Source organism: Podarcis melisellensis, assembly GCF_964234715.1.
Source record: "Podarcis melisellensis genome assembly, chromosome: 5".
Classification (NCBI taxonomy): domain Eukaryota; kingdom Metazoa; phylum Chordata; class Lepidosauria; order Squamata; family Lacertidae; genus Podarcis; species Podarcis melisellensis.
Window position 1 is genome coordinate 63140146 of NC_138537.1, and position 27498 is coordinate 63167643.

The 27498-nt window shown below is 42.3% G+C and overlaps 1 protein-coding gene and 1 long non-coding RNA gene across 3 annotated transcripts; one reads left to right on the top strand and one right to left on the bottom strand.

Moving 5' to 3' along the window:
• Positions 1 to 2053: 2053 nt before the first annotated feature.
• SLC35G1 (solute carrier family 35 member G1) lies at positions 2054 to 19416 on the top strand. 2 transcript variants are annotated; one of them, XM_081912367.1, is made up of 4 exons: positions 2054 to 2392; positions 3419 to 3476; positions 9722 to 9902; positions 11862 to 19416. In XM_081912367.1, exons 1-4 carry the CDS (start codon positions 2084 to 2086, stop codon positions 12619 to 12621), a joined length of 1308 nt encoding a protein of 435 aa, XP_081768493.1. In that variant the 5' UTR covers positions 2054 to 2083; the 3' UTR covers positions 12622 to 19416. The 2 variants fall into 2 exon arrangements, with proteins under 2 accessions (XP_081768493.1, XP_081768494.1); XM_081912368.1 differs by lacking the exon at positions 3419 to 3476.
• LOC309370535 lies at positions 5353 to 8823 on the bottom strand. Its single transcript, XR_014168612.1, has 2 exons — positions 8560 to 8823; positions 5353 to 5791 (listed from the first exon to the last, which is right to left on the bottom strand). It is a non-coding gene; the product is annotated as an uncharacterized lncRNA (long non-coding RNA).
• Positions 19417 to 27498: the final 8082 nt, after the last annotated feature.

Consider the following 27498-nt stretch of genomic DNA (forward strand, 5'->3'; position numbering starts at 1 on the left):
TGGACACTCTGGGTACCAGTCTTTTAATGGTGCTCCATGACACGATGGACAGGGCAGACCCGGTGTCGATCTCCATGTCACATGGAGCTCCTTCAATGAGCACCGTGACGTTCAGCTTGCGTCGCGTAGGCGAGTCGGTTTGGCCAATCGTGGTTCCAGACGGGCAGCGGCAGTTGGTGAGAGCGAAACAACTTTCCTTGGCAGACTGGAGTGAAGACTTGGACTTGCGAGTCGATGAAGGGGGGGTGTCAGACGGAGCCGATCGGCAGACCTTAGCGATGTGGCCCCTTCTGGAACACTTCCTACAGATGGCGTCTCTGAATCGACACTTGGCACGGGAATGGTTGCCTCCGCAGCCGGCACATTCCGGTTGGCCCTTGGACTTCTGTTGGAACTTCCTGCGCTCCCGCTTTGTCTGGTGCACGTCATCGTCTTCACTGGAGGATGCCTCATCACTGCTGGCCTCTTCATGATGCACCGGAACTGGCTCCCTAGCAAGACGCGGGCTGCTGGACTTGCGGATCTCCTGGGCGGAGCGTTCAGCAGCTTCTGAGGCCACAGCCTCCTCAATGGCTTTCTGTAGCGTGAGGTCTGGCTTGGCTAGGAGACGCCGTTGCAGATGGATGTCCCGGACCCCGCAGACAATTCGATCCATCAGGGCATCGTCTAAGTCTCGGAACTCACAGTGCATTGCAGCCTGTCGCAGGGCGGTGGTGTAGTTGTTGATTGACTCCCCCTCTGCCTGGTTCCGTTGGTAGAACGCATGGCGGGCAGCAATCTTGGACGGCTTTGGTGCATAGTGGTTGCGGAGCTTCCCTTGGATCGTGTCCCATGGTGTTGCCTGGACTGCTTCAGGCGCAACCAATGCTCGGGCCGTCTCAAACACCTCAGGCCCACAGAGGCTGAGGAATAGGCCCCGCTTCCGATCCTTTGATACTGCTGTCAGCTCGTTGGCTTGGAGGTAGCAGTCGAACCGAGTGAGGTAGGAGTCCCATGATTCAGAGGCTGGCGCAAACGGCAGTAGAGGCACAAGTGAAGCCATGATTCCGATGCCGGCGTGAAGGGCGATGGATGGAACACAGTGCTCTAGCCAGAACAGTCAGCTCTGAATTGGTTCTGCCCAGTGATTTCGCTCAGTGATTTCGCTCTATGATTCAGCTCAGTGATTCAGCTCAGTTCAGAGGCTGGCCGCATCTGGCTGTGCTCTGATGTCCATCCATCCCACCTTCGTCGCCAGTATTAAGTTGTGGGTTGACATAGCAGCCGGCACAGCGATTTCTTCAAGTAGCTCTTTATTTTGTAAGCTGGAATAGAACTGACTGCAAACAGTTCAGCCGGCCTGCTTTTATAGGCAGCCGGCTGTCAACATTGTAACAACCACAGCCCAGAGTTCCCGCCTAAAATAACTGCCGCGGACCTGAGTGAAAACTATCTACAGACCTGAGTGAAAACTATATACAGTATCCCCCTGTTGGCCCAGGGTGAAAACTACACTACATAACAACAACAACATATACATGCACACCACACATGGTGTTCAAAGCGCTTCGCACGTTATTTCATACCTCCGAACAATTCTTTTTAAAGCAAGTTGGCTATTGGTATGTATCTCATTACTTATTTAATTTATTTACTGAATTTATATCCCGCCCTATACCTGGAGGTCTTAAGAGAACTGAAGTGGCTTGCCTAAGGTCACCTACTGAGATAAGGGCAGAAGCGAGACTTAAACCGCAGGAAGCCTAGCTTCTCTTGGCTAACCACACGAAGGGATATTTCGGCAATCCAGGAACAACCTCAACACATTATTTCTGGCATGAGTTTCTCCTTCCACCAAAATATTATTTGAGGGGACGCTCGGGAAGAGCTGTATTTATCGCGCGGCTCTCGGTAGAGCGGGGGAAATGGGGAAGAGGGGGCTTCGCGCCGCGGCCTGACGGAGCCTTCGCGGCTGCCACCTTCCCCGCGGAGGTCGCAGCAGTTCACGCTGGGACATGTAAACATCCCTCTCGGCGGGGAAGCAGGCCGCCCGGCCGGCGCAGAGCAGGCAGGCAAGCAGGCGGGGGGCGGCGTCACGGCCGGCATGCCGCGCACGCGCACCGAAGTTGCCGGCTCCTCGCCGGACAGAGCCGGCGAGCAGTTTGTGGCGAAGCCGGAGCCGGAGGAGCGGTCCTCATGGTGCAGCGCCAGGGCGGCGAGGAGGATGCCGCCGCCGCCGGAGGAGGAGGGCGGTGGGAGGCAGAAGATCCCCCTCCTCCCGGGGGCCACGACAGGAACGGCGAGGATGGCGGGCTCTGCCAGGTGCACGACCTGGAAGTGGCAGCGGGCTCTGCCAGCCTCGGCGACGGCGGCTGCTTCCGAGGAAGTTTCCCTTGGAGACGCGGGACGCCCGGTGGGTGAGGGCAGGCGGGAGGGCACGCGGGGCGGGGAGAGAGGAGGCTGGCGAGCTGGCAACAGGCAGGGCGAGGAGGCGCAACGCCGCGCGCCTTGCGCGCCTCTTCCCGGCCTCGGGCGGAGGCTCAGACCGGCGGGTGTCTCAGTGCTCTGGTGCGCCCTCGGGGTGAATCGGCGCTCCCTCGCCGCTTGGCCTCGTGGCAAGGCCGGCTGCATCTTGCCTCTCTCCACGCGAGGTGCCCGCGAGCTGCGCCTTTTAGGCTCTGCCCGAATCCTTGGCAACCTTGAATACATCCGCTTAAGGTAGTCACAACAACAACAACAACAACAACAACAACAACTCTTGTTCTCTCTCGGCCCTCCTCGGTTCTTTTGATTTGTGGTTCTGTTTATATAAAGTGCCATGCACGTGCGGCCCTCTTTCAAAAAAAGTGCATGTTTTGGGATTCCGTTTCACCTTTGTTTTAAAACTTTTAAGAGTTAGGGCGCATGGGCTTAACCTAGAATTTCCCAGCGCCTTTCAAGGCAGGTTAGCGCTTTTACCGAACACATCACGGTGGCAAGTTGAAAAGGTAAAGAGAAACCTTTCCCATCGCTGGTCTCTAACACCTTTGCCCTCCTAAGATCACAGGTTATCTATTCCTTAATAAGCTTTACTTTTCTTCCAATTTTTAAAATCCTGTGCTTATGTGTAAAAATTGATGTGTATGATATTGAGTAAGGAATTGGGGAATTGCATTTTAATTATTATAGAGTACTAGGGGCTGTGTCTCTGCTTTCTCTGGTCGCAACTTCCCCATCATTTGATTTTGTGTTTTAATATATTATATATTTGGTGTTAGCTGCCCTGAGCCCAGTTCTGGCCAGGGAGGGAGGGGGTATAAATACTATTATTATTATTATTCCCCCACATTTTAAGATAGAACTTCCCCTTCCTCGTATAAGGACAAACTTGCTTTTCACCTTCCCAACCCCATTTCTCCCTTCTCGCTGTACTTAGACTTCTCCTTCTTCCATTCCTCAGCTGCCTCATGTGAGAGAGATAAAGGATGCGGAACCCTCACATATTCCATTGTATGAAGGTACTTCATTCAAATCTCTGCTGTTGTTTAAAACCACAATTTCCCTCTTCCTTCCATCCCTGCTTTACTCTGACTTCTGCCACTATTTGAAATCACCAATTCCCCCCTCTCAGTATCCCCCTCTTCTCTCTCCCATGCCATGGCCACTGCTGTTGTGCAACCTGCCTTCTCTTTAGCTCCCCTACTGCACCCTGACTTCATGTAAATCCAGGGTTGGTTGTGATGGGGTACAACAAATCCACCAAAGTGGGATGCGCGTGTAGATAGCCTGACGTTTTTCTGTATATAGGAAGATATGTACTGTAGCTTGTGTATGAAAACACAAGGGTGGTTATATTTTGTAAAGGGGTAACTAAACTATTGGTGGTCCTATACTATGTGTCTCTCTCTTGACATGAAGTACTGTAGTATGAAATATATTCTGCAACAAAGGATGTTTTGTTCTACAGCATAATTTGTACTTGCACACTCTCTTGCTAACGTACACAATAATTACATCAACATATGTAACTATCATGTTTAATCAGACTGGCAATGGAAAAGCCATATAATATTGTTTATTTTAATCATACATTGAAAAGCTATGTTAATATTTAATTATAAAATTATCTACCCCTTGGAGCCATAAGGGAGGCACTCAGAACATAACCATTTTTGTTTTAGAGTGGGGATTTGTCAACCCAGCATTTTGTGAGCTGCTAGTAACAGTGCTTTCAGCAAGAGCGATCATAGTTTGTAGAATTAAGCTTGCGGAGAAATCTGCTATGTAGAAGTTTTATTCCAAGTTTATACGAGTTGGCGAGACGTTACAGAGCAAAGGATTGTCCAGAGACCTAGATAATAAATGAACTATTTTGTTTTCCCCTTGCTGCCAACACAACCACTTTTCGAAATCAAGAGAGTCTTTAATAATATTTTGCATTTCTAGTGGTAAGTTCCTATGACAGTCAGAGACACTGGTCTTGCACACAGTGTTTTGAAGCGTCTGTCAATAGTGTAAAGGATTAGACAAATTCAGGGAGGTAAAGGCTATCAGTGACTATAAGTCAGGATGGCTATACTCTTTTTCCATAGTTGGAGGCAATGTTTTTGAATACCAGTTGCTGGAAACTGCAGGAGAGGAGAGTGCTGTTGTGTTTAGCTCTGACTTACAGGTTTCCCATAGGCATCAGGTTGGCCACCGTGACAACAGGATACTGGACTAAATGGGCCACTGGCCTGATCCAGCATGGGCGTTGATACATTCTGGAAGCTGTTGAGTAGGTTGTAGGATCATCCCATTTTGGGGACCTACTTGTTTTGGATGTTGTCTGGATTGTGCCACTTCAAACTTCAGGTGAATGAGGATTCGTGTGCTTGAATGCTCCTCCATATAGAATACCTATTTATTGTAATTTCAGTTCTCCATTTTAATCCTTCTCTTGAGAGCGGAGCTAGCCATAAAACAGCATTAGGCAAATGGAATACTGATAGAATAACACTGTGTCTTAAAACTTGATATACCCAGCAGAGATATTGTGGGTGTCACTGTTTGCTGTGCTTTGGCACTGAACTCCTTTTTGTCACTGTTTTGTCAGTGCTGAATGGAAACCTACTGTCCTTTGAGAACATAGGGACATGGGAAGCTGCTTTATACAAAGTCAGACCATTGATACATCTAGCTCAGTATTGTTGACACTGACTGGCAGCAGTTCCCCCGGGGTTTCAGCAGGCATATTTCCCAGATCTACCTATAGAGGCACCTTTGTATGCAAGATATGTGCTCTGCCAATGAGTTGGAGCCATTCGCCAAGAAAGCGCTTGAAGAAGAGAGGAATGTTATCTTATTCTGTTCTTAAAGTTTACATTGAAAGGACAGATGCTCTAAAACCTATAATATTTTTCTTTCTTTTTAATTGCAGTAAGAAGGTCATTCGTTTCTACAGTGTTTGCTTTGCTAGTCTGGAATACCAGCCCAGCTTTTTTTAAAAAAGAAAGAAAGAGAAAGAAAGTACAATTGACTATGATACCTTCCCTTCATAATATGAAAGTTTGGTGTTTCGTTAATAATGCAGAGGTTCGCTTTTCCAGAATCCCTAAACATCCTTTTATACAGCAACAACTTCAGAGAATTAGTGTCATATACAAAGTCTGTGCAGAAGTCTGGCACTTTTATCTTTTAGGTAATCAAAGTAACTACACCGAAACTTGATATTTTGTTCTTATTCTTCACTCTGTAGATCAGCATGGCTTTTTTTCCTTCTTCAGCTTCAGTCCATTCTGAGTCTCCTTATTTTAATTCAATATTTCAGACAAAAATTTCCATTAATGTGGGACTGTATTGGACAACAAGAGCAAATTGGGGCAATAATGCAATTAAGGGATCAAATCTATATCGGTCTGTATTGGCTAATGTTGTGAAGCTCTGCCAACAGCTACACTGTAGGTTCAGAGAGAGAATGGCACGTTTGTTCTTCTAATAACACTTTAGATTAAAACCCATTATAAAGCACAAACAGAGATGTGTGTGCTTTACCTCAAGCAGTAATATGCCTTGAGATTTAGCATCCTTTGAAATCTATTCTTTTCTGTTCCAATATGTCACAGAGGCCCCTGCTCTGGAGCTTTTCTGAAAGAGAGTGGGCAGCCCTGTTTAGTTCATTGTTACTGGAGTTTGCTTATATACCTGCCACAGATGATATTTTGAAACCAACCCCCTCACAAATGTGTTCTTCAGATATTGCCTCTTCCTGTACAGGTGCCTCCCCACTTGTATACAATCAGCACATGTGCTCCCACTGACACGCGCACCATTTGCAGTGCTGAAAGGGGGTTGGGTAGGGGCAGAATGGGGGAATCCTCACTTACACATATCCCAGTGATCCATGCGGCGGCCAGGAACAGAACCCTCACATAACTGGGGATTCTCCTGTATTAATGCACTCTTTTTAAACACACTTACATGGGAGTAAGGGCCATTCAGCTCAGTGGGATTTAAATCTGAATAGACATGCATAAGATTATGCACAAATTAGAGGCCCAGGTGTTGTTTGTTACTAACTACTGCCCAGGTGCTTCAAGTACAGTGGTACCTCAGGTTAAGTACTTAATTCGTTCCGGAGGTCCGTACTTAACCTGAAACTGTTCGTAACCTGAAGCACCACTTTGGCTAATGGGGCCTCCCGCTGCCGCCGCTGCATGATTTCTGTTCTCATCCTGAAGCAAAGTTCTTAATCTGGAGCACTATTTCTCGGTTAGCGGAGTCTGTAACCTGAAGCGTATGCAACCTGAAGCGTATGTAACTTGAGGTACCACTGTACTGGTCTGATAGAAAGCCAGTGAAATGCAGTGAAAGTTAAACCCATGTAGATGTAACTTTCATTTCATTTATTGGTTGCCTTTCCACCACAACAGTATGTGGTCACATTAAATCGCCATATTAAGAACTTCTGGGGATTTTGAAGACAAATGTGTTGTGAAGAACCTATACGTTGTGCCAAGTTTGCCCGTGGCAGTCTAGAATTTTGGAGTAGACTGAAAACAAAGAGAAAGTTCTGAACATGAGCTAGAACTGGTGTTTAGGAATATGTGGAGGTGGAGGAGGACATCTCCACAGATAAACAGGAAGAAAAAGGGCTAGAAAATGAAAGGGCTTTTCGAGATAGATTAGGAAAATAGGAAGAGAATCTGAGATAGGGAGATTGCGAGAGGAGATGGTGGATTTCGCAAGATGAGAATATGCAACGTCAAAGGATGAACCCCAAGCTATCTGTATTGATTTCAGTTGTTTTTTTTAACTAGCTTGGTTGGATCCTTTTTACATCCTGTTGCTACATGATCCAGTGTTGTAATCTTCCATCCTTATGCGCTTATCCTTCCATCCTTATGCGCAATGGGGCTGTTATGGCATAACTCTTCCTATATTCTTACATACTAAAGCAGTCTTCACCTACCTGGTACCCTTGAGATGCTTTGGACTACAACCCCCATCAGCCCCAGTCAGTTGTGTTGATGGGAGTTGTAGTCCAAAACATCTGGAGGACACTAGGTTGGTGAAGGCTGTACTAAAGCTTATTTAAAATTCCAGTTTACTCAGAAGTGATGCTAAAGCTTTCTGGAGACTTGGCCACAACAGACCCATTGCGCATAAGGATGGAAGGGTTGTTGGTTTCAGTTCTCTCAGTTCTCTACATTTCTTTAGCAATTTGTGATTTTTTTAAAAAAAAAATCCTCTTGAAAATTCTTCAGCATTTAGTGTGAATTTTTCCTGACACATTTTTATGTGCAGTTTTGACTAGTGAGCACATTTTTGCAATCAATTCCTCCTAATGTTATGAATTTTTGCATGTTATTTTCACTAATATATTCATTTGTATGCACACTTTCCCCCCTAATATATGCATAAGCATTCTTTGGTTGGAGAACTACACAGCAAATTCTGGATGAGCGTGGATTTTGGAGGATGCCAATGTTTTGATTCTTTCATTGTTTTAGGAAGTGTGAATTTGATACAGTTTGCCTTTAGATGCAAATTGAACCAAATTTCTCCTCTTCTGCTCCATGGAATGCCTCCAGAGAATTCCATAAGTAGATTCCTCTTCTAGGACAAAACGAAGAAAGTGTTGTGTTAAGTGGGAAACTTAACCAGATGACTTTTAGATTCAAAATAATCGGCTAAAAGTAGAAGTGCTCAGATTTTATTCCTAGGAATTGAATCGAGAAGAGAGTTGTTTGCACCTTCATGCAGGCAGGCTGGTAAAAGGACCCTGTCTACTTAACCGTGGTAAAATCCATGTCCAACTCCTCATACCAAATAAAAAAATACTTTCCAGTAGCACCTTAAAGACCAACTAAGTTTGTTATTGATATGAGCAGGCTTCCTCAGACTCAGCCCTCCAGATGTTTTTGGCCTACAATTCCCATGATCCCTAGCTTGCAGGACCAGTGGTCAAGGACGATGGGAATTGTTGTCTCAAAACATCTGGAGGGCCGAGTTTGAGGAAGCCTGGGTATGAGCTTTTAGTTGGTCTCTAAGGTGCTACTGCAAAGAATTTTACCTACCTGTAACTACTCATACCAAATACATTCTCACATTAAGCCTAACTTCAGTGTGTCCAGCGCTTGGAGATTTCAGCCCTTTCAAAACAGAGAGACAGCTGCTGCTCAGAAGTTGACTTTAGCAGTTGAAATCCTGGGACCAAGGCAGCCAAAGCATGTCTGTGCATATTCTGTCACCTTGGATTCACAGCAGTTGAATGTTAAAAAACATTGATTCTCAGCTTCCAGGTTGCTTATCAGCTTCCAGGTTGTGATTCCAAGTTGCTTAGCAACCGACAGAAATGCCCTGCCAAACCACTGCTTTCTTCTGAAGATAACTCTGTTGCCTCTCTAATCTTCTTAGATGGTATCCCTACACAACTAACAGTTCCAGGATTCAAGGTTCTTTTTTATATTATTTTTTTAACGAAACAGCATTATAATTGTTTTGGATATAAATGTGGGAAAGAAACTCTGGTGGCATTCTACCACCTCTACCCAGAGTTATGTTCATATTAATGGGATACTAGAGTTAAGATATTTGCACAACAGGATAACTTCTTCTAAGTAGCCAGCTCATTGTAAAATAATAGGGTATCATACTGTATATATAATGAAACAAGTAGAAATAACCATATTTAGTGGGTGTAAGTTATATCTTTATTCATTACAGTTAAATAAGGAAACTAATATTTTACATTTGCTTTAAAAATTCAAGATTTTTCCTAATACAAATAAGATGTAAAGTTGGTTTCTTAAGTATTACCCAACAATGCTTGGGAAAACACTGGGATAGATGCTTGAGCCTGCGGTAATTTTCATTCATACAGCCTCGGGAACGCAGGTTAATATTTCTTGATGCCAAAATTTATCAGAATGGTTGGTTGGGCTATGTAATGAATGTGGCAAATGGACCTATTTTGCAAACATGGTGCATGGATTTATACATCCCACTCTGAGACTACTTTAAAAAAAAAAGTTGAAAAAATGCAACATGCAGATAAACATAGAACTTTTTGAAAGAGTAAAATTATAGTCCATACCATCATGTCAAAATTTTTAAACTTTTTTTAAAAAAACCAACCGTATACCTTCAATTGCACTAAATGTATTTCCTTTGTTTCTTTCCCTCCTCAAAGTAGACTTTTTTTTTAAAGAACCGTTTCAAATTCAGTTGAAGAAATTACAGCTAAATTGTTAATTGCTAACTAGAAACTGTTTTGTTCCAGGAATAAAGGGGAAAAGGACCTGTCCAGGGCTTGGCCTGTTCTATACGCTGCTGTCTGCCTTTCTCTTCTCTGTGGCATCTTTATTCCTCAAGAAAATTGAAGGTGTGCATTCAGTGGAAGTCAGTGCCATTAGATGTGTTTTCCAAATGACATTTGTCCTTCCTGGTTTAATATACTACAGGTGAGTATTATGTCTCCTTTGTATGAGGCAAGGCTAAGAAAAAATACACTTTGGATTGTTTATTGTTGCTGTTTTGGTTATTATTATTATTGCCATTTATTTATACAGTCAAACCACGGAAGTCGAACGTAATCTGTTCTTGAAGTCTGTTTGACTTCTGAAACGTTCGGAAACCAAAGCACAGCTTCTGATTGGTTCCTGCAGCCAATCAGAAACCACAAAAGCCCCTTCGGCCATTCGGCTTCCAAAAGAATGTTCAAAAACTGGAACACTCCCGGTTTTCAATTGTTCAGGAGCCGGAACATTCGACTTCCAAGGTGTTCAGGAGCTGAGGTACAACTGTGTGCCACTTTTTGGACCAAGTATACAGTAAGGATTCAACAAAATGCCATAAATCAGCAAGGGAAACAATATAAGCAGGGGCAGAGAAAAGCCTTCCCTGGGCGGAAGACTAATGAGCTCACCAACCTTGCCTCCCACACTCTGTGAGGCTAGAGGCCTGAAGAGATTATGAGAAATGCTTATGTGAACAAAAATAACTAAGGTTGCTCTCACCACCACCCCCATTCTAATTATTCAGGGATTCAAGGCAAACATGTAGGTCTTCAATCTGTGGGTCGCAATGCTGCTTCTGCCATTTTGGACTCCAGCTACAGCTGACCAAACCAAAAGAGCACTGCATGCAGTGTTTGGGCTAGAACACATCGTTATGATGGGGCACTCATTTTATCAATTTCAATGAGTGCTGCAAAGTGGCAGGAGAAAGGCAAGAGGAAGACATTTCTAGCCAAATGTAGCTATGCCCATAGTAAGGGAACTCTCTGGAATGGGGGCTCCATCCACGTTCCGATCTATTCCTGTGGCTTTCTAGACTTCTTGCATAATCGATGTTTGCTGGGGACCAGAATGCAGAAGTGTCTGTTGCAGTGATTAGAATGCAGAAGTGTCTTCAGTTCTCCAGAACAGAAACCGCAGTGATTCCCTCAAATACCCTAAAATCTAGCCTACAACACACAAACGTAGAGCTCAGCACAGCAGCCTTTGCTTTTATAGTTCACCAGAAAACAAGCTAATAAGCAGATTTTAAGGGTGTGAGGGTGTACAGTGAATACAGTCGTCATCCACTGTAGAGTCACTGGAATACCTGTTATCATTATATCTGGAAAAACAAACATGCCCAGATGCTTCATTGAAATTGTGAGTATTTTAAAAAAAGAACCCACTGGTTTTCAATAGCTTCTCAGCCTTTTGGCTCAGAACAAGTGTAAAAATCACTGGTTTTCATATAGTTCTAATGCTAAGGTAATGAATTGCCATTTTTAGGATTAATAATGTACCTTTTTAGCACTGTTAGTATAAGTCAAAAGTGAAAACTGTATGTGAAAGTGGGTCCAATGGTACAGGTTAGAAGTCAGAGGTGAGTCTTGGGTCTGGACTAGTTGAAGGCCATGGAAACTGCCAAAAACATTCTAAAAAGTATAATAAAAATAGGAATACTTAGAATACTGATAGTTGCTCCAAAAATGAAAAGCCCAACAAGCTGCCCCATGCAACTACAAGCTTAAAATTCATAGTCTTCCTGCCACCCAATAAAATGACCCAAAGGAGCCTTTGATAACAACCTTCCCTGATGTCTGCTGGTGCCCTTTCACATGCTTCTCCATGTGTCCTGGAAATAACAAGTTGTTCCTCAAGTTACCTAGCTGCTGCATCTCAGGCTTCTAGCTACGAACTAAGAGCGGAATGCCAAAGAGTCTTTATAACCATTTGATCAAAATGCATCAAAGTTGGGGACACTATTGGAACGTGAAACTGTCCTAGTATTGTCAGCGTTGGAAAAATCATAGTGTTATTTAACATTCTGTGATCTGAAATGCACAGCAAGTCCTATTGATGCATGAGTATGGAAACCTTAAGCCATGAATTAAATTATACACATCTCTCTTTCTTTCATTTTAGAACAGGATTTCTGGGACCAGAAGGCAAACGACTCGTTCTTTTCTTTCGAGGATTGCTTGGCTCTGGTGCAATGATTCTTCTCTATTATGCTTTCCAAGTGATGCCTCTTGCTGACGCTACAGTCATTACTTTCAGCAGCCCAGTTTTTACGTCACTACTGGCCTGGATATTTCTCAAGGAGAAGTATAGTCCTTGGGATATTCTTTTCACTCTGTTTACAATCACCGGAGTGGTGCTTATTGCAAGACCACCTTTTTTATTTGGATCCAGAGTTGCTGGAATAGAAGAAGAGTACAGAGATCGCCTGAAAGGAACAATAGCAGCTGTTTCAAGTGCCGTAGCTGCCGCGTCAACTTTTGTTATACTAAGGAAGGTGGGGAAATCAGTGCATTATTTTTTGTCCATTTGGTATTATGCAGTAATTGGGTTAATAGTTTGCCTAATAGCGCTTTTCGTAATGGGTGAGTGGAGTTTACCCAACTGTGGCATAGATAGATTTCTCTTGGTATTAATTGGAGTGTTGGGTCTAGGTGGCCAAATATTCCTTACAAAAGCACTACAGATAGAGAAAGCTGGTCCTGTTGCTATAATGAAAACAATGGACGTGGTGTTTGCTTTTATCTTCCAAATTCTTTTCCTCAATCATTTGCCTACGTGGTGGACTGTCGGAGGTGCCCTTTGCGTAGTAGCTAGCAGTTCCGGAACGGTCATTCGGAAGTGGCATCAAAACTCGAAAAAAAGTACAGGAAATGAAATTTGACTGGTGGGGTGTTATTTCACTGCTGAAAGAGAGCAAAGCACTTGAGTATTTATTTTAAATAATTCACCGCCACCTTTCCTTTTCGTGGAGATGGTGCTCCCATGTGCCAACTCTGGCACCAGGCACTTCTCTCTGGCAAAGAGGGAGACTTGCGCCTGCACAGGTAGGGCTGAAGTGTGTGCCCAGTTCATGTTTCAATCTGGTAATGTTCCTGTTTTGTTTTGTTATTTCTACTAGTTGTTGCTTTGGCATAGTTATTTTTCTATATTTTGGTGAAGCAGATCTTAAAATGTATTTATAGCAATATATATCTTTTATATTATTACATTGTGCCTGAGTAGACGGAGCAAAGGCCATATTGGCTGCTACTATTCAGCTGCTACGATTCAAAGAAAAGAAAAGACAATGGCCAAGACAGTGGCACCCATGCTCAGTACTATGCAAAATGTTTTGAATGTCTGTCTGTTTAACTATGCAATTAAAGTAGCACCTACTTGTCAGTTTTGCCAGAATTTTGGGTTTAAAGATGGTGGACAGTTTAAGCCCCTATATACTGAGAGTGGGATGCACCAGAAGCTACTGCATTCCAGAGACCCACAATAAGCTGGTACGCTGATGATGCATCAACACTGCCCCATGCCATTGCAAATTATGTTAGTATACATTCTCAGGATTGACGTGTCTATCAACTTAAATCCAAGCATTTTGGCGTAAGTGGTTTTTGCCTATCATAATAATTCTGGAACAGTGTTTACATATACTGTAGCAACACAAAACAACAAGTGGCCTGATCTATTGCCCTGGGTTTGTGGGCTTGTCATAGACATCCTTTCACTATAGTGGAGAAGTCAGGAGCAGCAGGTCTTTGCATAGAGATCTTTCTTGGTACAGTCATACCTTGGTGGACGAATGCCTTGCGACTTGAACGTTTTGGCTCCCAAACACCACAAACCCGGAAGTGAGTGTTCTGGTTTGTGAACGTCCTTTGGAACCCAAACATCCGATGTGGCTTCCGCCGCTTCCAGTTGGCTGCAGGAGCTTCCTGCAGCCAATTGGAAGCTGCACCTTGGTTTCCGAACGTTTTGGAAGTCGAATGGACTTCCAGAATGGATTCCGTTCGACTTCCGAGTTACCACTGTATTGGTGCAAAAACAGAAAGCCAAGCCTTGCTCAGACATGAAATGACATTGTATTGCAGTAGTTGCGATGGATGTGTACAACATAACATGAAAATGTCTGAAATGTATGTATAATCATAAAATGTTCGCATGAACTAGAATCTGGATGAATCAGGGTTTTACAACCAACAAGACTTGTTCTGCAGGTGTTGCCCGCACTCACATTTGACTGTGTTAGAGTTGCATTTTTGAGAGCAGCATGTCTGCGTGTAATATGGTCAGCTAAACCACAGAGATGGTATCAGTGTGATCAGCGTTTTGTATCTTTCTTTCTCCTCACTGCTTGTTCATTGCTAACATTTCCTGTTTGGTGTAACCCAAGCCAAGTTCCCATGCATAGTTACATTGGTGTCTTCATCACCAGATATAAAAATAGAACAGTGTTCAGGAGATTCCAAATCTCATCCCTCAGAGCCGGTTTTTCTTTAAAACACAAATGGTGTTGTTTTCATGTAGTTTACCCCTAAACCTGGATGCTAACCCATTTCTATTTTCATTTAGAATTCTGTTATTGAAAAGTCAAGATGGAAACATCAGTAAAACCAAGTACAATATGCAACAGATTAGGCTAGCATTTCCCTGTATGCACCTTATTTTCCGCTAGCTAATGTGAAAAGCATATCATGAAGCATTCACTGAAACACAAATCCAGTCACCCCAGAACTTCCTAGTGTCAATGTACTTTAGTATGTGTATTGTATTTTAGTAAGAGCACCAGACGTCACTTTGATTGCGCACATAATTGTGATAAATAAAATTCCTAATGCATATTCAGTATTCAGAATAAAAACATGTTATACATGTCAGTACTCTCTGAATATACAGTTGTACCTTGGTTTTGGAACAGCTTAGTTCCCGAACGTTTTGGCTCCCAAACACTGCAAACCCAGCAGTGACTGTTCCAGTTTGCTAACTATTTTTGGAAGCCAAACATCCGACAGGGCTTCCGATTGGCTGCTGGAGTTTCTTGCAGCCAATCAGAAGCCGTGCTTTGGTTTCCGAATGTTTTGGTAGTTGAACAGACTTCCGAAATGGATTCCGTTCTACTTCCAAGGTACGACTGTACAGTAAGAATATTGCACAAAGTTGTTGTTAGTCTATAAAAAAGCAGCTTAGTCACTTGCACTGCACGGCTTCCTCACTTGCAACTGTGGGGAAGTCTGACCAACGAGCCTGGAAATATTTCTAATACGAGAAACCGCTTCTTTCCAAAGACACAGTCACTGTGAGCCTAGCTAGGTTTTAAAATGATATGACTTCTTTCCTCCGACGAGCTGTTCTTGTTTATTTTCCTAGAGCTCTTTCTCCTTCTTGAGAGGGTAGAAAAAGAGAAGGGAAAGGTCTCTCTAGCCTTCATTGCATGTTGTGGGTGGAGGATACTTTGGAATGCTAAATAAATACTCAGCCTCTCCCATAAGCAGCTGTCCTATGTAGCCAGACTTCTAAAACAAGTTGCTCCAAAAACTCAGGTGTCTCCTTTGATGCAGTGTGGTGGGCTGTGCTCAGAGCATGGAAAAGGCATGTGCTTAGAAAAATACTCGCATGAATCTAATCAAGTTCTCAAAATCTCTTTCGCCCTATCCCAACTGCCTTTTTGAGCCATGACCTTCTAAGTACTGTTAAATGCTTCCCAGTTCTCTGAACAGGAAGAAGTATAGGGCTAGTATTGCAGATGGAAGTCCCACAGAGTTCAAGGAGGCTTACTCTGGTAAGCAAAGTGCTACATCTATCAGAGCAAGCCAAAATGGGGCCAGGAAGGAGCAAGTTCACTGCCATATCTGAATACCTGCTTCTCAATCCAGCCAGGGCTGAAGGTCAAGGGTATTTTACCCACCAACTCAACCACCCCATTTTTTATTTATTTTTTGCTGCAGCTGATCTTCTTGAGGATTGGGGTCCTTGAGGCATAGGGAGCCAGGAAACTGCTTTGACATCAGTTCAGACATGTTATCCATCTAGTTACCAATGCTGTTTTCTATCTTGGTTAACTGTGTGTGCCTATACATGTCCACATGGAAACAAGCCTTACTGGACTTACTTCCAAGTAAGTGTGCATAGGATTGCAGCCTTAATATTACTTGGAGATGGAGGGAAGAGACATGGGCACATGGCAGCCTCATACTCCTCATAGCATGAATATGCTATTCCTGTTCCAGGTGATCAGGAAATCCATTGGGCAGGATAGACATGATTTATTTTCATGTAAAAAAGAAAAGAAAATGTCCATGTTGTCCTCTTTAAGCAATACGGGTAACTTGAATCCATCTCACTGTTTTTGTTTAATCCCAGTTCAGCACACCTCTGGAATTGTTTCAGTTCATGGGATATACAGAAAATTCGTTTATTGTACCTTAAGTATCAGCCATTGTCTGTAAGTGTTATGAAGTGGCAGTTCCCTAAAGTATGCCTACAGTAGAAATAGAACACTTGATACAAGAGTGTAATGTTTAATTTGCATGCTTAGAGTACTAGACTTTTTTATACTATTGAACAGCCTAATCTTTTAAGAGGACAAATCTCAGGACAAGCCCAAGATGTGTAGAAATCTTCCCAATACAGATTTCACATGCTCATGATTCCTTTTGGCCTGATAGTGTTGACCTGTGAGTGTTATCACACTAAAAATGAATGGCTGGATCCCTTATCTTGAACCTCTATGCTTAATTTAGAGTCCTGTTCAGGTTTAACAGATCCCTTCAGGTAAGGTTTGGGTTCTGTTCTCTTTCAAAGGGTTGGTCTGATTTTTGGTTCATATTTGTTTTGATTTCATGAACCCAGCATTTCATCCCATTTATGTGAGTTGAAAGTGTCCTTGCTAATTGAATGACCCAATTATATGCATGCTTATTTAGAAGCAAGACCCACTATATTTAGTGGGACTTAATTGCCAAGTAAATGCACATAGGCACTTTTACTTTAAAATAAGTACCTCAGTTCCTGAACAGCTCCGTTTTTGAACGATTCAGCTTCCGAACACCAAAATGTTCCAGTTTTCAAATGTTTTTGGGAAGCCGAACGTCTGACGCAGCTTCCGCTGAGTGCAGGAAGCTCTTGTGACCAATTGGAAGCCGCGATTCGGTTGTCGAAAGTTTTGGAAGCCGTACGGGCTTCTGGAACAGATTACGTTCAACAACCGAGGTTTGACTGTATTTAGACAAATGGCACTTTTAAGCTGATTTATTTAGAATCAGGGTGCTACTGTAATGCAGATTTATCTCTGGTACTGCATTATTAGATACCCTTTGGCTTTTAATTACATTTTCATGATTCTCATAAAATTAACAGTCATAAAAGGGAACCAAATAACCCACAGGAAGAATAGTACAGTGAGACTTCAACATACACAGGAATTACATTTCACAATTCCGCCCAAAGCCAAAATAGTGTATAGTCAAAACACATTGGGTTCAATGGCAGGTGGGATTGCTAGTCATTTTCCCGGACATCACTCCATTTTCACCCCCTTTAAAAAATATTGATTGCCAAGCGCATAAAGCAAAATGTGCACGTAAGTTGCGGGCTTACTGTACTATAGCAAAGCAACAAGGACACAAGGACAGCAATAGAAGTAAGAAAAGTCGCAGAAGTAGAAGAATAGGATTATATTGGAGCAATTGTGAAATTCTAAAAGGATAAAATAACTACCCAGAACAACTCATGCTAATAAGTTGACTGTTTCATGGCATAAGCCTGGGGTCACCAATGCGCTGCCCTGGGCTGGCACCAGTGTGCCCAACTACCTCCTATGGCACCTACAGGAGGTCCATCAAAAATCTACAGTGCATAAGAAACTGTTGTTCCTATTTATACTGCCTTGGCCTCTCTTACATTGAACATGTCCTCTTACAAACAGGTCCGTGTTCACTGGATGCCATCTTTGGGCATTCACATTCCTTTCTGTTCTGAACAGAGGAGAGGTGCAAAGAGCTCTCTCAGTGAATGCCACACTAGCTGGGTGCTTTCCATCAATGGGCATGGCCACACCATTCTGTGGTCTTGTCTCATTTCCTGCCCTTTTTGGTGTGGAAGGCATTTTGTGTTACGTCACATCCCCATGGCAGCCATTTTGTGGCTGGTGCCCCCATAGTACTTGCTCTAAATTCCAAAGGTGTCCACTGGCCCCCAAAGGTTGCACAAAGGTATGAATGGATACCAGTTCTCAGTTAAATTGTCAGAATGCGTTTGTCCCACGGAGGTGTGCATTTCTTTAGTGAACTGGTCTGTTGAGGCTGCAGTATTGTACACACTAGCCAGGGAGTAATGAATAGGATTCCGCTGTAAAGCTCCCTTACCATTGGTTAAATGGCATATGGTTATTATTCCATTGCAAACGTGTTTCCAATATTTCTCTAGGGTGAGTGGGGAACCTGCGGCTCTCTAGATGTTGGTGGACTGCAACTCCCATCATTTCTGGCCATTGGTTGTGCTCTTTGGGTCTAATGGGAGGTGAAGTCCAGTAACATCTGGGGTGTGAATGGGGACAAGTTCCCCAGTGCTGCTGTGGGAAATTAAATCTAGCTAATCCTCAATTACCTAATCCAGGCATAGGCAACCTTCGGCCCTCCAGATGTTTTGGCCTACAATTCCCATGATCCCTAGTTAACAGAACCAGTGGTCAGGGATGATGGGAATCGTAGTCCAAAACATCTGGAGGCCTGAAGGTTGCCTATGCCTGACCTAATCCAAAACTGGCATTACTTAGAAAAGATCTGTTTAGGATGGTGATAAGCTCCTGAGAAATTAGTTTTTCAAATTATGTTTTCTTTTTCTTTTTTTTCCCAAACCACCCTGGGATTAATTGAGGGGCAGCATTAAAATACTTCAAACTAAATAAAAAATAGTTCAGGGTAGTTTTCAACTGCCTGATATGCGCACTCCATATGTAGCACTGTGCTAGTCTTGTAGAAGTCTCTTCAGCCTTTTTAAGTGATAATACTTTTTAATCCTATGTAGCTTTTATCAATGCATACAAATGCCAATGGATTATCTTTAACCTATTATACTTTGCAAAGGGGAAAGTAGATTTGAATTGCACTGTTCCTGTGTCTCCTTCCAGTTTTCCTCAGCAATTACCAAGGTGTTATGGCTTAGTCACACTATAGTGACCTGCGGTGGCTTCTCCAAAGAGAACGTATCAGAATGAGCAGCACAGTAGATTGTTTATGGTCTGTTCAACATAAGATAGACCTAATAATACAAATATACACAGAAAAGATGGTGTATCTTTTTTGTCTTTTGGAGGTTCTGCTTGATGTACCCAATACCAATATGTTGCTATATTGCCAGTAGACAGTCGTCATGATAAAGCAGCAACTCTTGAATCTGGTTCTTTAAAAAGTGTCTCTGACGTTAAGGAACCACCAGTGTAAAAATGCTTTTGAATACCGTGTATGCGATCTCTATTTTTGCAAAATATCAGGGAGCTAAGCTGGATTGCCCTTGCACTACTTTCATCGACTTTATTGCACCTTCTTAAGCTGTTTTTGTAGCTGCTGCTGTTTGTAGTAGATGCTTATTTTTTATAGGCAACTTTTAAAATTCCTGGATTTTGAAATGTAAAGTATATTTTAATAAGTTTATATGATTTCATAAATTCTAATAAATACAATGAAAAATACACGCTTGGTTTCATTGATATCAGAAGAGTCTCGCAGCTATTCAAGCTGACATGAAGGAATAAACAATAAGCTGTGGTTTCGTGAGAAGGCCCTTCCTGAATCTATCCAAAGATGTATCTAAATCCAGCATCCAGTTCTCACATTTTACAACTAGATGCTTATCCTCCAATACTTTTTCTAAACCTTTAAAGTCATCCAAGTTGGGGGCCATTACCACATCTTCTGAAGCACTTCTTTTTGTCTGCCCTGAATCTTCCAAAATGCAGCTTCATTGAATATTCCTGGGTTCTGTTCTTCTGAAAGAACAACATCTCCCTATCTACATTCCCCACACCATGCAAAATGCTATACATCTCTATTATTATTATTAATAATAATAATTAAATAAATAAATAAATATGTATATTGTGTCCCCCACACAGCTTTTCCCCAGCTAAAAGCCCTACATTTTGTAACTTGCCCTCATGGGGGAGTTGGTCCAGCCCTGTTAATCATTTTAGTTGCCCCCGCTTTTTTAACCTTTTCAATATTCTTTTTTAGATGTGGCCACCAGAACTATGCACTGTGAATACAGCCCCATCATAGGGTCACATGACAGCATTATGATATTAGCAGCTTCATGTTCAATCTTTTTTCCTAACATGGAATTTGCTTTTTTAAAATGGCTGCCACACACTGGGTTGACATTTTCACTGAGGTATCCACCATTACCCAAAAATCATAGATCATATATTAAGATCATATATAACCATAGAAAACAACAAATACCTTAAACCTACCCTCCAACAAGGACTGGAACCCACACAAGGCTGTTCAAAGGCTTAAACAGATACTATGATAACATCCACACCATACATTTGAAGTATATGGCTTTCCCCAATGTACTCTGGAAACTAGTTTATCCCTCACAAAGCTACAATTCCTAGCATCCTTAAACTGCAGTTCCCATTATTCTTTCTGGGGGTGGGGGGTGGGGTATCAAACCCAGCCAGATGGGTGGGGTATAAATAATAAAAGTATTATTTTTATTACTCTGTATCCTTTGATCTGAATTTAGAGAGATTCCTGGAGATATTTCAGTGTATCTTCCAGTCTCTGGCCAATCTGCTGCAGCACTCAGCAAATCCCATCCCAAAACTATATTGCTGTGGCCCGGAGATCCATCCATCTCCAGACAGAAAAAACATTTGAAAAACTGTATTTTACTATTGTCTCCTTAACTTTACCTGTTTTGCAAATTCCCCTCCCGTTCTTGTCATTATGGCAATCCAGCCAATCAGGATGCAGGGATTGACATACTGCCTCATTACCACATAAGTAGGGCTGCAGCTGTGGTACACAAATTAGCCTATCAGAATCACTGACAATGTGCACAGCTGTTTCCTTGAAAGCCATACCAACACAGCCAGCCCTCAGGAGAGCATTTGCATCCTGAATAGCCTTGCTATTCGCTTTCCCTTTCCTGACCAGCCTTTTTGAGTGAGCAAGCACCATGGAATTCACTGTAAGTCTCTTGTTTTTAAATTAAACGGGTTCTTTTTTTTAGTTATGGGGATTTATATATGAATTTACCTTGTTTATTGGAAAATTTATAAACTGCAGTTTCATAAATTATATAATAAGGCAGTGTACAACATAAAAACAATACTCTAGCAACAGTGAAAGTATCAAGAATGTATCAATGAAAACTGGTTGGTACAAAATGCCATGCTCTAAATCAAGCTGGTTCTCCCAGTGTTGCTGAACTACAATTCCCACCAGCCCCAGCAAGCATGGTCAATGGCCAGGGATGATGGGAGTGGTGGTTCAGCACACCTTGAGGACCAAATTTCCCCCACACCTGTTCTAAAGGCTTATCAAACTTCTATTGGCAAGGAGTTCCTCAGTTTAATTTAACTTATTCTGTAAATATATGTCATGTTTCAGCCCAAACAGGCTTCTTCTGGCTCTTAACAGGACCCAGCACACACACACACACACACACACACACACACACACACACAACACACACACACACACACAAAATCTCTACAGCTGGCTTCTCAAAGCCTGCCCTGAGGGGGGGAAATAGTTTCCTGCTGCCTTTCCCAGAAACACTTTGAAGTCGCTGTTTTTTGGGTGGGCATCGAGGAACAAGAAACAATATGGGTGTGGGCTGAATTTCACACACCAATTTTGGACCAACCAGCCACATCTTGAGCTGAAGGCTTCTAATTAAATGCAATTGGGACAGGGAACGTGACTAAGCCATAGATCCACTCACTGGGGCCTTTAAGGGTTTTTGTGTGCATTAAGACTGTGAAACAGGAGTGGCATAGCATTACATAAGATTCCTCCAGGAAGCAGCTTTTGTTGGTGTTGGCAATACAAAATCCCTGCTTGCTTCACTTTTAAATAGTTTCGAATCGTTACAGAAATGATCAAATCAATTTTCTCCTGAACAGCAATGATGTGATGAATTTCCTTGAACGGGTAAAATTACCTCATCTCCTGCCATTGCTTCCAAAAAGTATGGCATTTTTGCCAAAGGGATAAAATCTGTTGCTGTGGAGATAGTTCCCAAATACTTAAACCCCACCCCCAATATTCTTGTTTGTAAAGATACCTCGCGTACAACACATGTACAGAGTTTTATTGCGTATTTTCTCTCACTTGAATTTCAGTGTTCTAATAGTCATACATAACTTTACCATGATCTTTTGTTGTGATGAATGATGATGATTATAATGTTTTTTTTATAAAAAACAACAACATTGCAGTCTTTGTCATCTATAATGTTCTACTCTGATATTTTGAAATGTTATGTTTCATGTTTTAAGATGTGCTGTTAAAACACACACACACACACACACACCATTCCTCTGCATCTGGCCAGTCCATGACATTGGCAAGTGCTTGTCTGAAAAATTCATAACATGAATGACATGGAGATTTATTCTTCAGTGGTCTGTGGTAAGAACAGAACCAGGGATTTATTTCAGAAGTCTCTCTTCTTTGGAATTCCTTTGACTATAACTCCCACCATCTCTTCCCTGAAAATAAAGCCCCAAAGAACTTGATTTTTGAAGAACTGCTGAAGACAACAAAAACACAATCTTCCTCCTGCGTATCTGTTTCTTTCCAGTGTAACCATCACTTTTTCATGTCTCACAAGGAGTTGCTGAGCTATTGGCACAGCACTAGGGCATTAAAACTCTCAAACCACTTGAGGAATCTGCCAACAATTTCCACCAATGTTTATGTGCTTTAAAATTCCAAAGCCACTTGGGAAATCTGCCAACGATTTCCAACAATGTTTACGAGCTTTGGAGAAAATCTCATATTTTCAGTTTAAGAGGAAAGAAAATGGACAGAATAACTTATGGGCTCATTGTCAGCATTCTGTGATGTGAAGTGAGAAACGGAGCTATTAACCTGAAAATGAATGCCAAGGGAAAGATAGCTTATTTTATCCAGCAGATGTCACTATTGTTCAATAGCACAGTGCTAGTCCTTCAGTTCTAAGCACGGAGGTACTAAGAAACCACATACTCTTGAGAAATAATCTTGCGTGGTGAAGGGTGTATTTTCTTGATGGCTTGACAAATACACTCTGTGTGTTTTGAGGCACTCCCCTAAAATTCTTTCTATGTCCCAGGGTTTTGAAAATTTATTAGTGGGGGCAGAGAGTAGTTTTGCATTATTTATTATTAAAATAGGTGTTTTCTAGTCATTCCTGTTTTGATCTGGCCACATAGTGTCTAACTAGTTTTATGTTGTATTTTCCAAGAAAGATAACAGGGAGAACTAAATCTTCCAGTTAGGATACTACAGTACTATACTTCTTCAGCCACAACCACATTTTGATCAGCAGGCAAGATAATAGCTCTTATATTTTCTAAACATACTGGCAGCTTTATTAATTGTGTGTGTGTTTTAAAAAACTGCTAAATTTTTATTACTGTACTGGATCATTTCAAGGTGGGGGAATAGTAGAAGCTGCTGTTTCTCTGTATTCAGAGTATTTGGTGGAATTAAAACCATGGGAAAACCCATAAATGTAGATTGCATCTGCATTGTATCAGAATTGCATAGCATACCTATGGAAGATAAGAATGTTTTCTTCCCTTACAGTTAATCAGTAATTCTCTTGCACAATAATATCAAACCACAGTTAGGCAACAACTCACAATATTGCTGCTCAGCAGGAAACTCCTTCGGCTAGTAATTAAATAAAATCATTTTTATAACTGGGAGAATGAGGTTGAGGTTTCATCAGTCCTTGTTGCATTGTTAGCATTCAAGGTCACATTCTTCTTTGTTTGCTAGAGTGAAGTTTTTTTGGTTGGCTCACATTCTCTTCTATGAAATGTAGCTACTCTTATGGGATCAGGTCCAGCTTGAAACTCAAGAAAAGTCGGTTGTCACATTCTGCTCTGTGATCAAATTCCTTCTACAGGTGCTGGGTGTTTGTTTGTTTGTTTGCTCATTCATTCATTCATTCATTCATTCATTCATTCATTCTACTACTTTAAAAAAGGTTTAGGGACATTTTTTTGTCACCAGAAAGAGCCATCTGCTGTTTGGGAGTCCTAGGGGAATTCTAACTCCAGAAGAAAGCCTTCCCCACAAAGGCATTTGACAGCCACCAGTTTCTGTCAAATTGTGGCATCCTTGTGGACCCTCATTCATGTCCTGGGACCCACTTGCAGACACAGTACTTGGACTCTTGTCATGATTATTTTCAAAGGCCTTATTCCAAAGCCCAAACATAGATCGGTGTGCAAACAAGCACTGAAAGCAGAGTTCCAAGGTTTATGGCTAGCTGTGAGCTAAGATGTTGTCTCAACACTTGACACCATCCCAGACTCCCCTTTTGAAACAGAGTCAATCATGTGGCTCATGCTCCGAGCCAAACGACTGGCCAGAGGACAGAGTCAATCATGTGGCTCATGTTCCGAGCCAAACGACTGGCCAAACTAGGGGAAACTTCTGTGGGCTGGGTCTGCTCATGCTGATACCATGTGATTTGAGATGAGTGAACACAGCCAATTCACTGCCCCAACATAAGCCTTTCCAGAGTTGGGAGGGGCCTCACTAACAGGAGGTGGAACCGAGACAGAATCAGACACCTCTTTTTTTACCATGCTTGGGATGACTGCTGTCACTGAGTTGGGGCTATCTCTTGACAATCAGCTGAACTTCTCTCCAGAATCCAGATCAGCAGCTCCCAGGCCATTGGGCTCCTCTCCAGGAACAGGTCCCATACTCTCTCATCCCATTTCTCTTCCCCCATCAAGACACAATTAGTCTGAGAGAAGATAAACCTTAGAGAGCCCTTCGGGCAGCTTTTAACAATAAAAGAATAACTATAGCACTTGAAGCGATGCATTTAATGTTAAGTTTGGTTTGGCTCTTTAGTTTGTTTACTTTTCTATTGAAATTGTAAGTGCTACTTGGACTGGAGGGTGGGATGTCAAATTTTATAAGGAATTAAGAAGATAAACACAGAGAGAAAGGCACTCACAAGAAACTATTGTTCAGAATTGGCCCACCCACTATTCACTGCTATTATCTTGCTCCATATCAAAGTCCTGTTTCATGATGATTGACATTACATATAGTCTTTGGATATTTTCTTTCATCAGTCTGAGGATGATTGTAGTTTTATTTCTCTGTATGCAATCAAAAGAGGGAACTTCCTTTTTGAAGAATCCCGAGACCTGTCAAATAGTCAGATTTGAGTGTCTGTGTGTGAAAGGTGAGCGTCACCCATTCCTTGATATTTCAGTGGAAATAATGGTATTTTTGCTTGCTACATATGTCCTTGTTTAGTTATGAAAGAGAGGAAGAGTGTGACAACACCTTTATACAGAGATGTTTTTATGAGTGTGTTTTCTTCACAGACTGGTCTTTCTTCACAGAGAGATAAGCTTGTCTTGGTTAAACCCATACTGTACTTCCATTTCCTCATAGATGAGATTCTTTACACTTTCTGTCTATGGAATGATTATGCATTAGGTTGCTTGTATCTTTTTAACAGTAGCAAGGCAGGTAAATATTCATCCAGTGATAGATATGCAGTGATGAGAGAGCAGCATCTATCAAATTTCATCCAACTTTGAAAGGCTTTAGTCAAGGCTGTGGAAAATGGCAACTGCAGAGACCATCTAAATTGTTTTGGTTCTCCTGCTTCAGTTGCCATAACTGTACCAAGAAGCTGTTAAAAGTTCCTGAGAGACAAATGTTCCCAAGCGACATGCATGTGGTCATTTTAATATGTGACGATTCTATCTTTCCGAGAGGAGGAAGTGATCCTTTCCCAGAGGGCCAGTGTGACTCCAGGCTGTTTGTTCTGCAGTATATTTTATGTGCTTGTTCCTTTTCACTTCTCCTCTTCGTATCAGATATAACCCAGCTATATGGGACAGTTGTAAAAGTTATTCCTTAATCTCTATTAACTTGCCTGTAGGCTAGGCCTGCACTGGTCTGATATTATTATACAATTTCCAGCCCAGTTGCATTTAATGCAGCATAATAGGCTTTTTTTTTGAGATTTGTAGGGAGGGAAAGACTCTTTTCTTCAAGGCATATACTGAAGTCATTTCAGAGTGTTTCAATCTAAAGCACGTCCAGGTTTCTGGAAGAGCAATGACTTCCTCCTTTGTTCTTAATCTGTTTTATCTTGAGTTGTGTCCTGTTGATGTTTTTTGTGGTAGTTATGTGATGGCTTTTTGGAACTTCTTTGAAATGGCTCGACTTACTTTTACTGACTTTTACTTAATTTATTGCTGTTGTTCTGTACTGTATTTTTATTGTACATTGCCTTGGGAGAGCTTTTCCATTGATAGCCTACAGATATTTTAAATAAAGAGGTCAAAATAGGATTGGTTAGAAATTTCATTATATGGAGCAAGGACCTTGACTCTCAGCTTTGTACTGGCAAAGGCAAAAAAGGAACCATGACCTGCTCACCCACCACCTGACATTGGGGAACTTGTGGCAGTGATTTTATCACACCTACTTTGTAGCACAAATGTGCTTTGCAAAGGGACATGTGCTGCAGTGACAGGATCTCAAGTACCTACTTCCTGCTGCCTCGATGTGCCCCTTTCCCCTTGTGGAGGTACTGGACACAGTGGATCACTCATCCCACAATGAGCACAAATTATGAAACCGTTCCATACATATGGGGAAGAACTAACTCACTCCTGTTGGATTCCAGGCAAGTCCAACAGGTAGATCGTGATCTACCAGTAGATCACTGGATGTTTGTGGTATGGCTCCCCTAAAAAAAGCTCAACATTCTTTTGCCCTGCACCCCCCAAAAACGGGGCTCTCCTCCTCCCTAAATAAAGCTCAACAACTTTGACCTGAACCCCAAAAAGGGGGGTAGATATCACTATCACTGCCACTTTTTAACTCTGTGAGTAGATTGCAGTCTCTTGGAAGTTGGCCACCCCTGGATTAGACCATGGGTAGGCAAACTAAGGCCCAGGGGCAAGATCCGGCTCAATCGCCTTCTAAATCCGGCCCACGGATGCTCCTGGAATCAGCGTGTTTTTTCATGAGTAGAATGTGTCCTTTTATTTAAAACACATCTCTGAGTTATTTGTGGGGCCTGCCTGGTGTTTTTACATGAGTAGAATGTGTGCTTTTATTTAAAATGCATCTCTGGGTTATTTGTGGGGCATAGGAATTCGTTCATATTTTTTTTCCAAAATATAGTGTCCCCCCCCCCCCAGGTCTGAGGGACAGTGGACCGGCCCCATGTTGAAAAAATTTGCTGACCCCTGGATTAGTCAATATTTTGGCCTTGGTTGAAGCTATGCAAATCAAGCTTCACAGCAGCAGTTGAAACAAGTCTGGTTGTTTTTTGTTTTTTGTTTAATTATCTCAGAATGTATAGACATTCTATCTACTTATCTAACTAGTTACCTAGAGCAGAGTACTGTAACTAGAGCAGAGTAACTTCACAGCAGAGCAACTTCACAGCAGAGCAGTGAAGAGAGCCAGTGTGGTATAGCGGTTATAGAGTTCCAGACTAGCACCTGTGAGATGGGGGTTCAAATCCCCACTCAGTCATGATGCTCACTGGGTGA

Excerpts from the sequence above, each read along its gene's own strand:
- SLC35G1 (XM_081912367.1), top strand. The coding sequence starts at position 2,084 with ATGCCGCGCACGCGCACCGAAGTTGCCGGCTCCTCGCCGGACAGAGCC. Across the intron at positions 2,393-3,418 it reads TTGGAGACGCGGGACGCCCG|CTGCCTCATGTGAGAGAGAT; the intron begins GTGGGTGAGGGC and ends TCCATTCCTCAG. Across the intron at positions 9,903-11,861 it reads CCTGGTTTAATATACTACAG|AACAGGATTTCTGGGACCAG; the intron begins GTGAGTATTATG and ends CTTTCATTTTAG.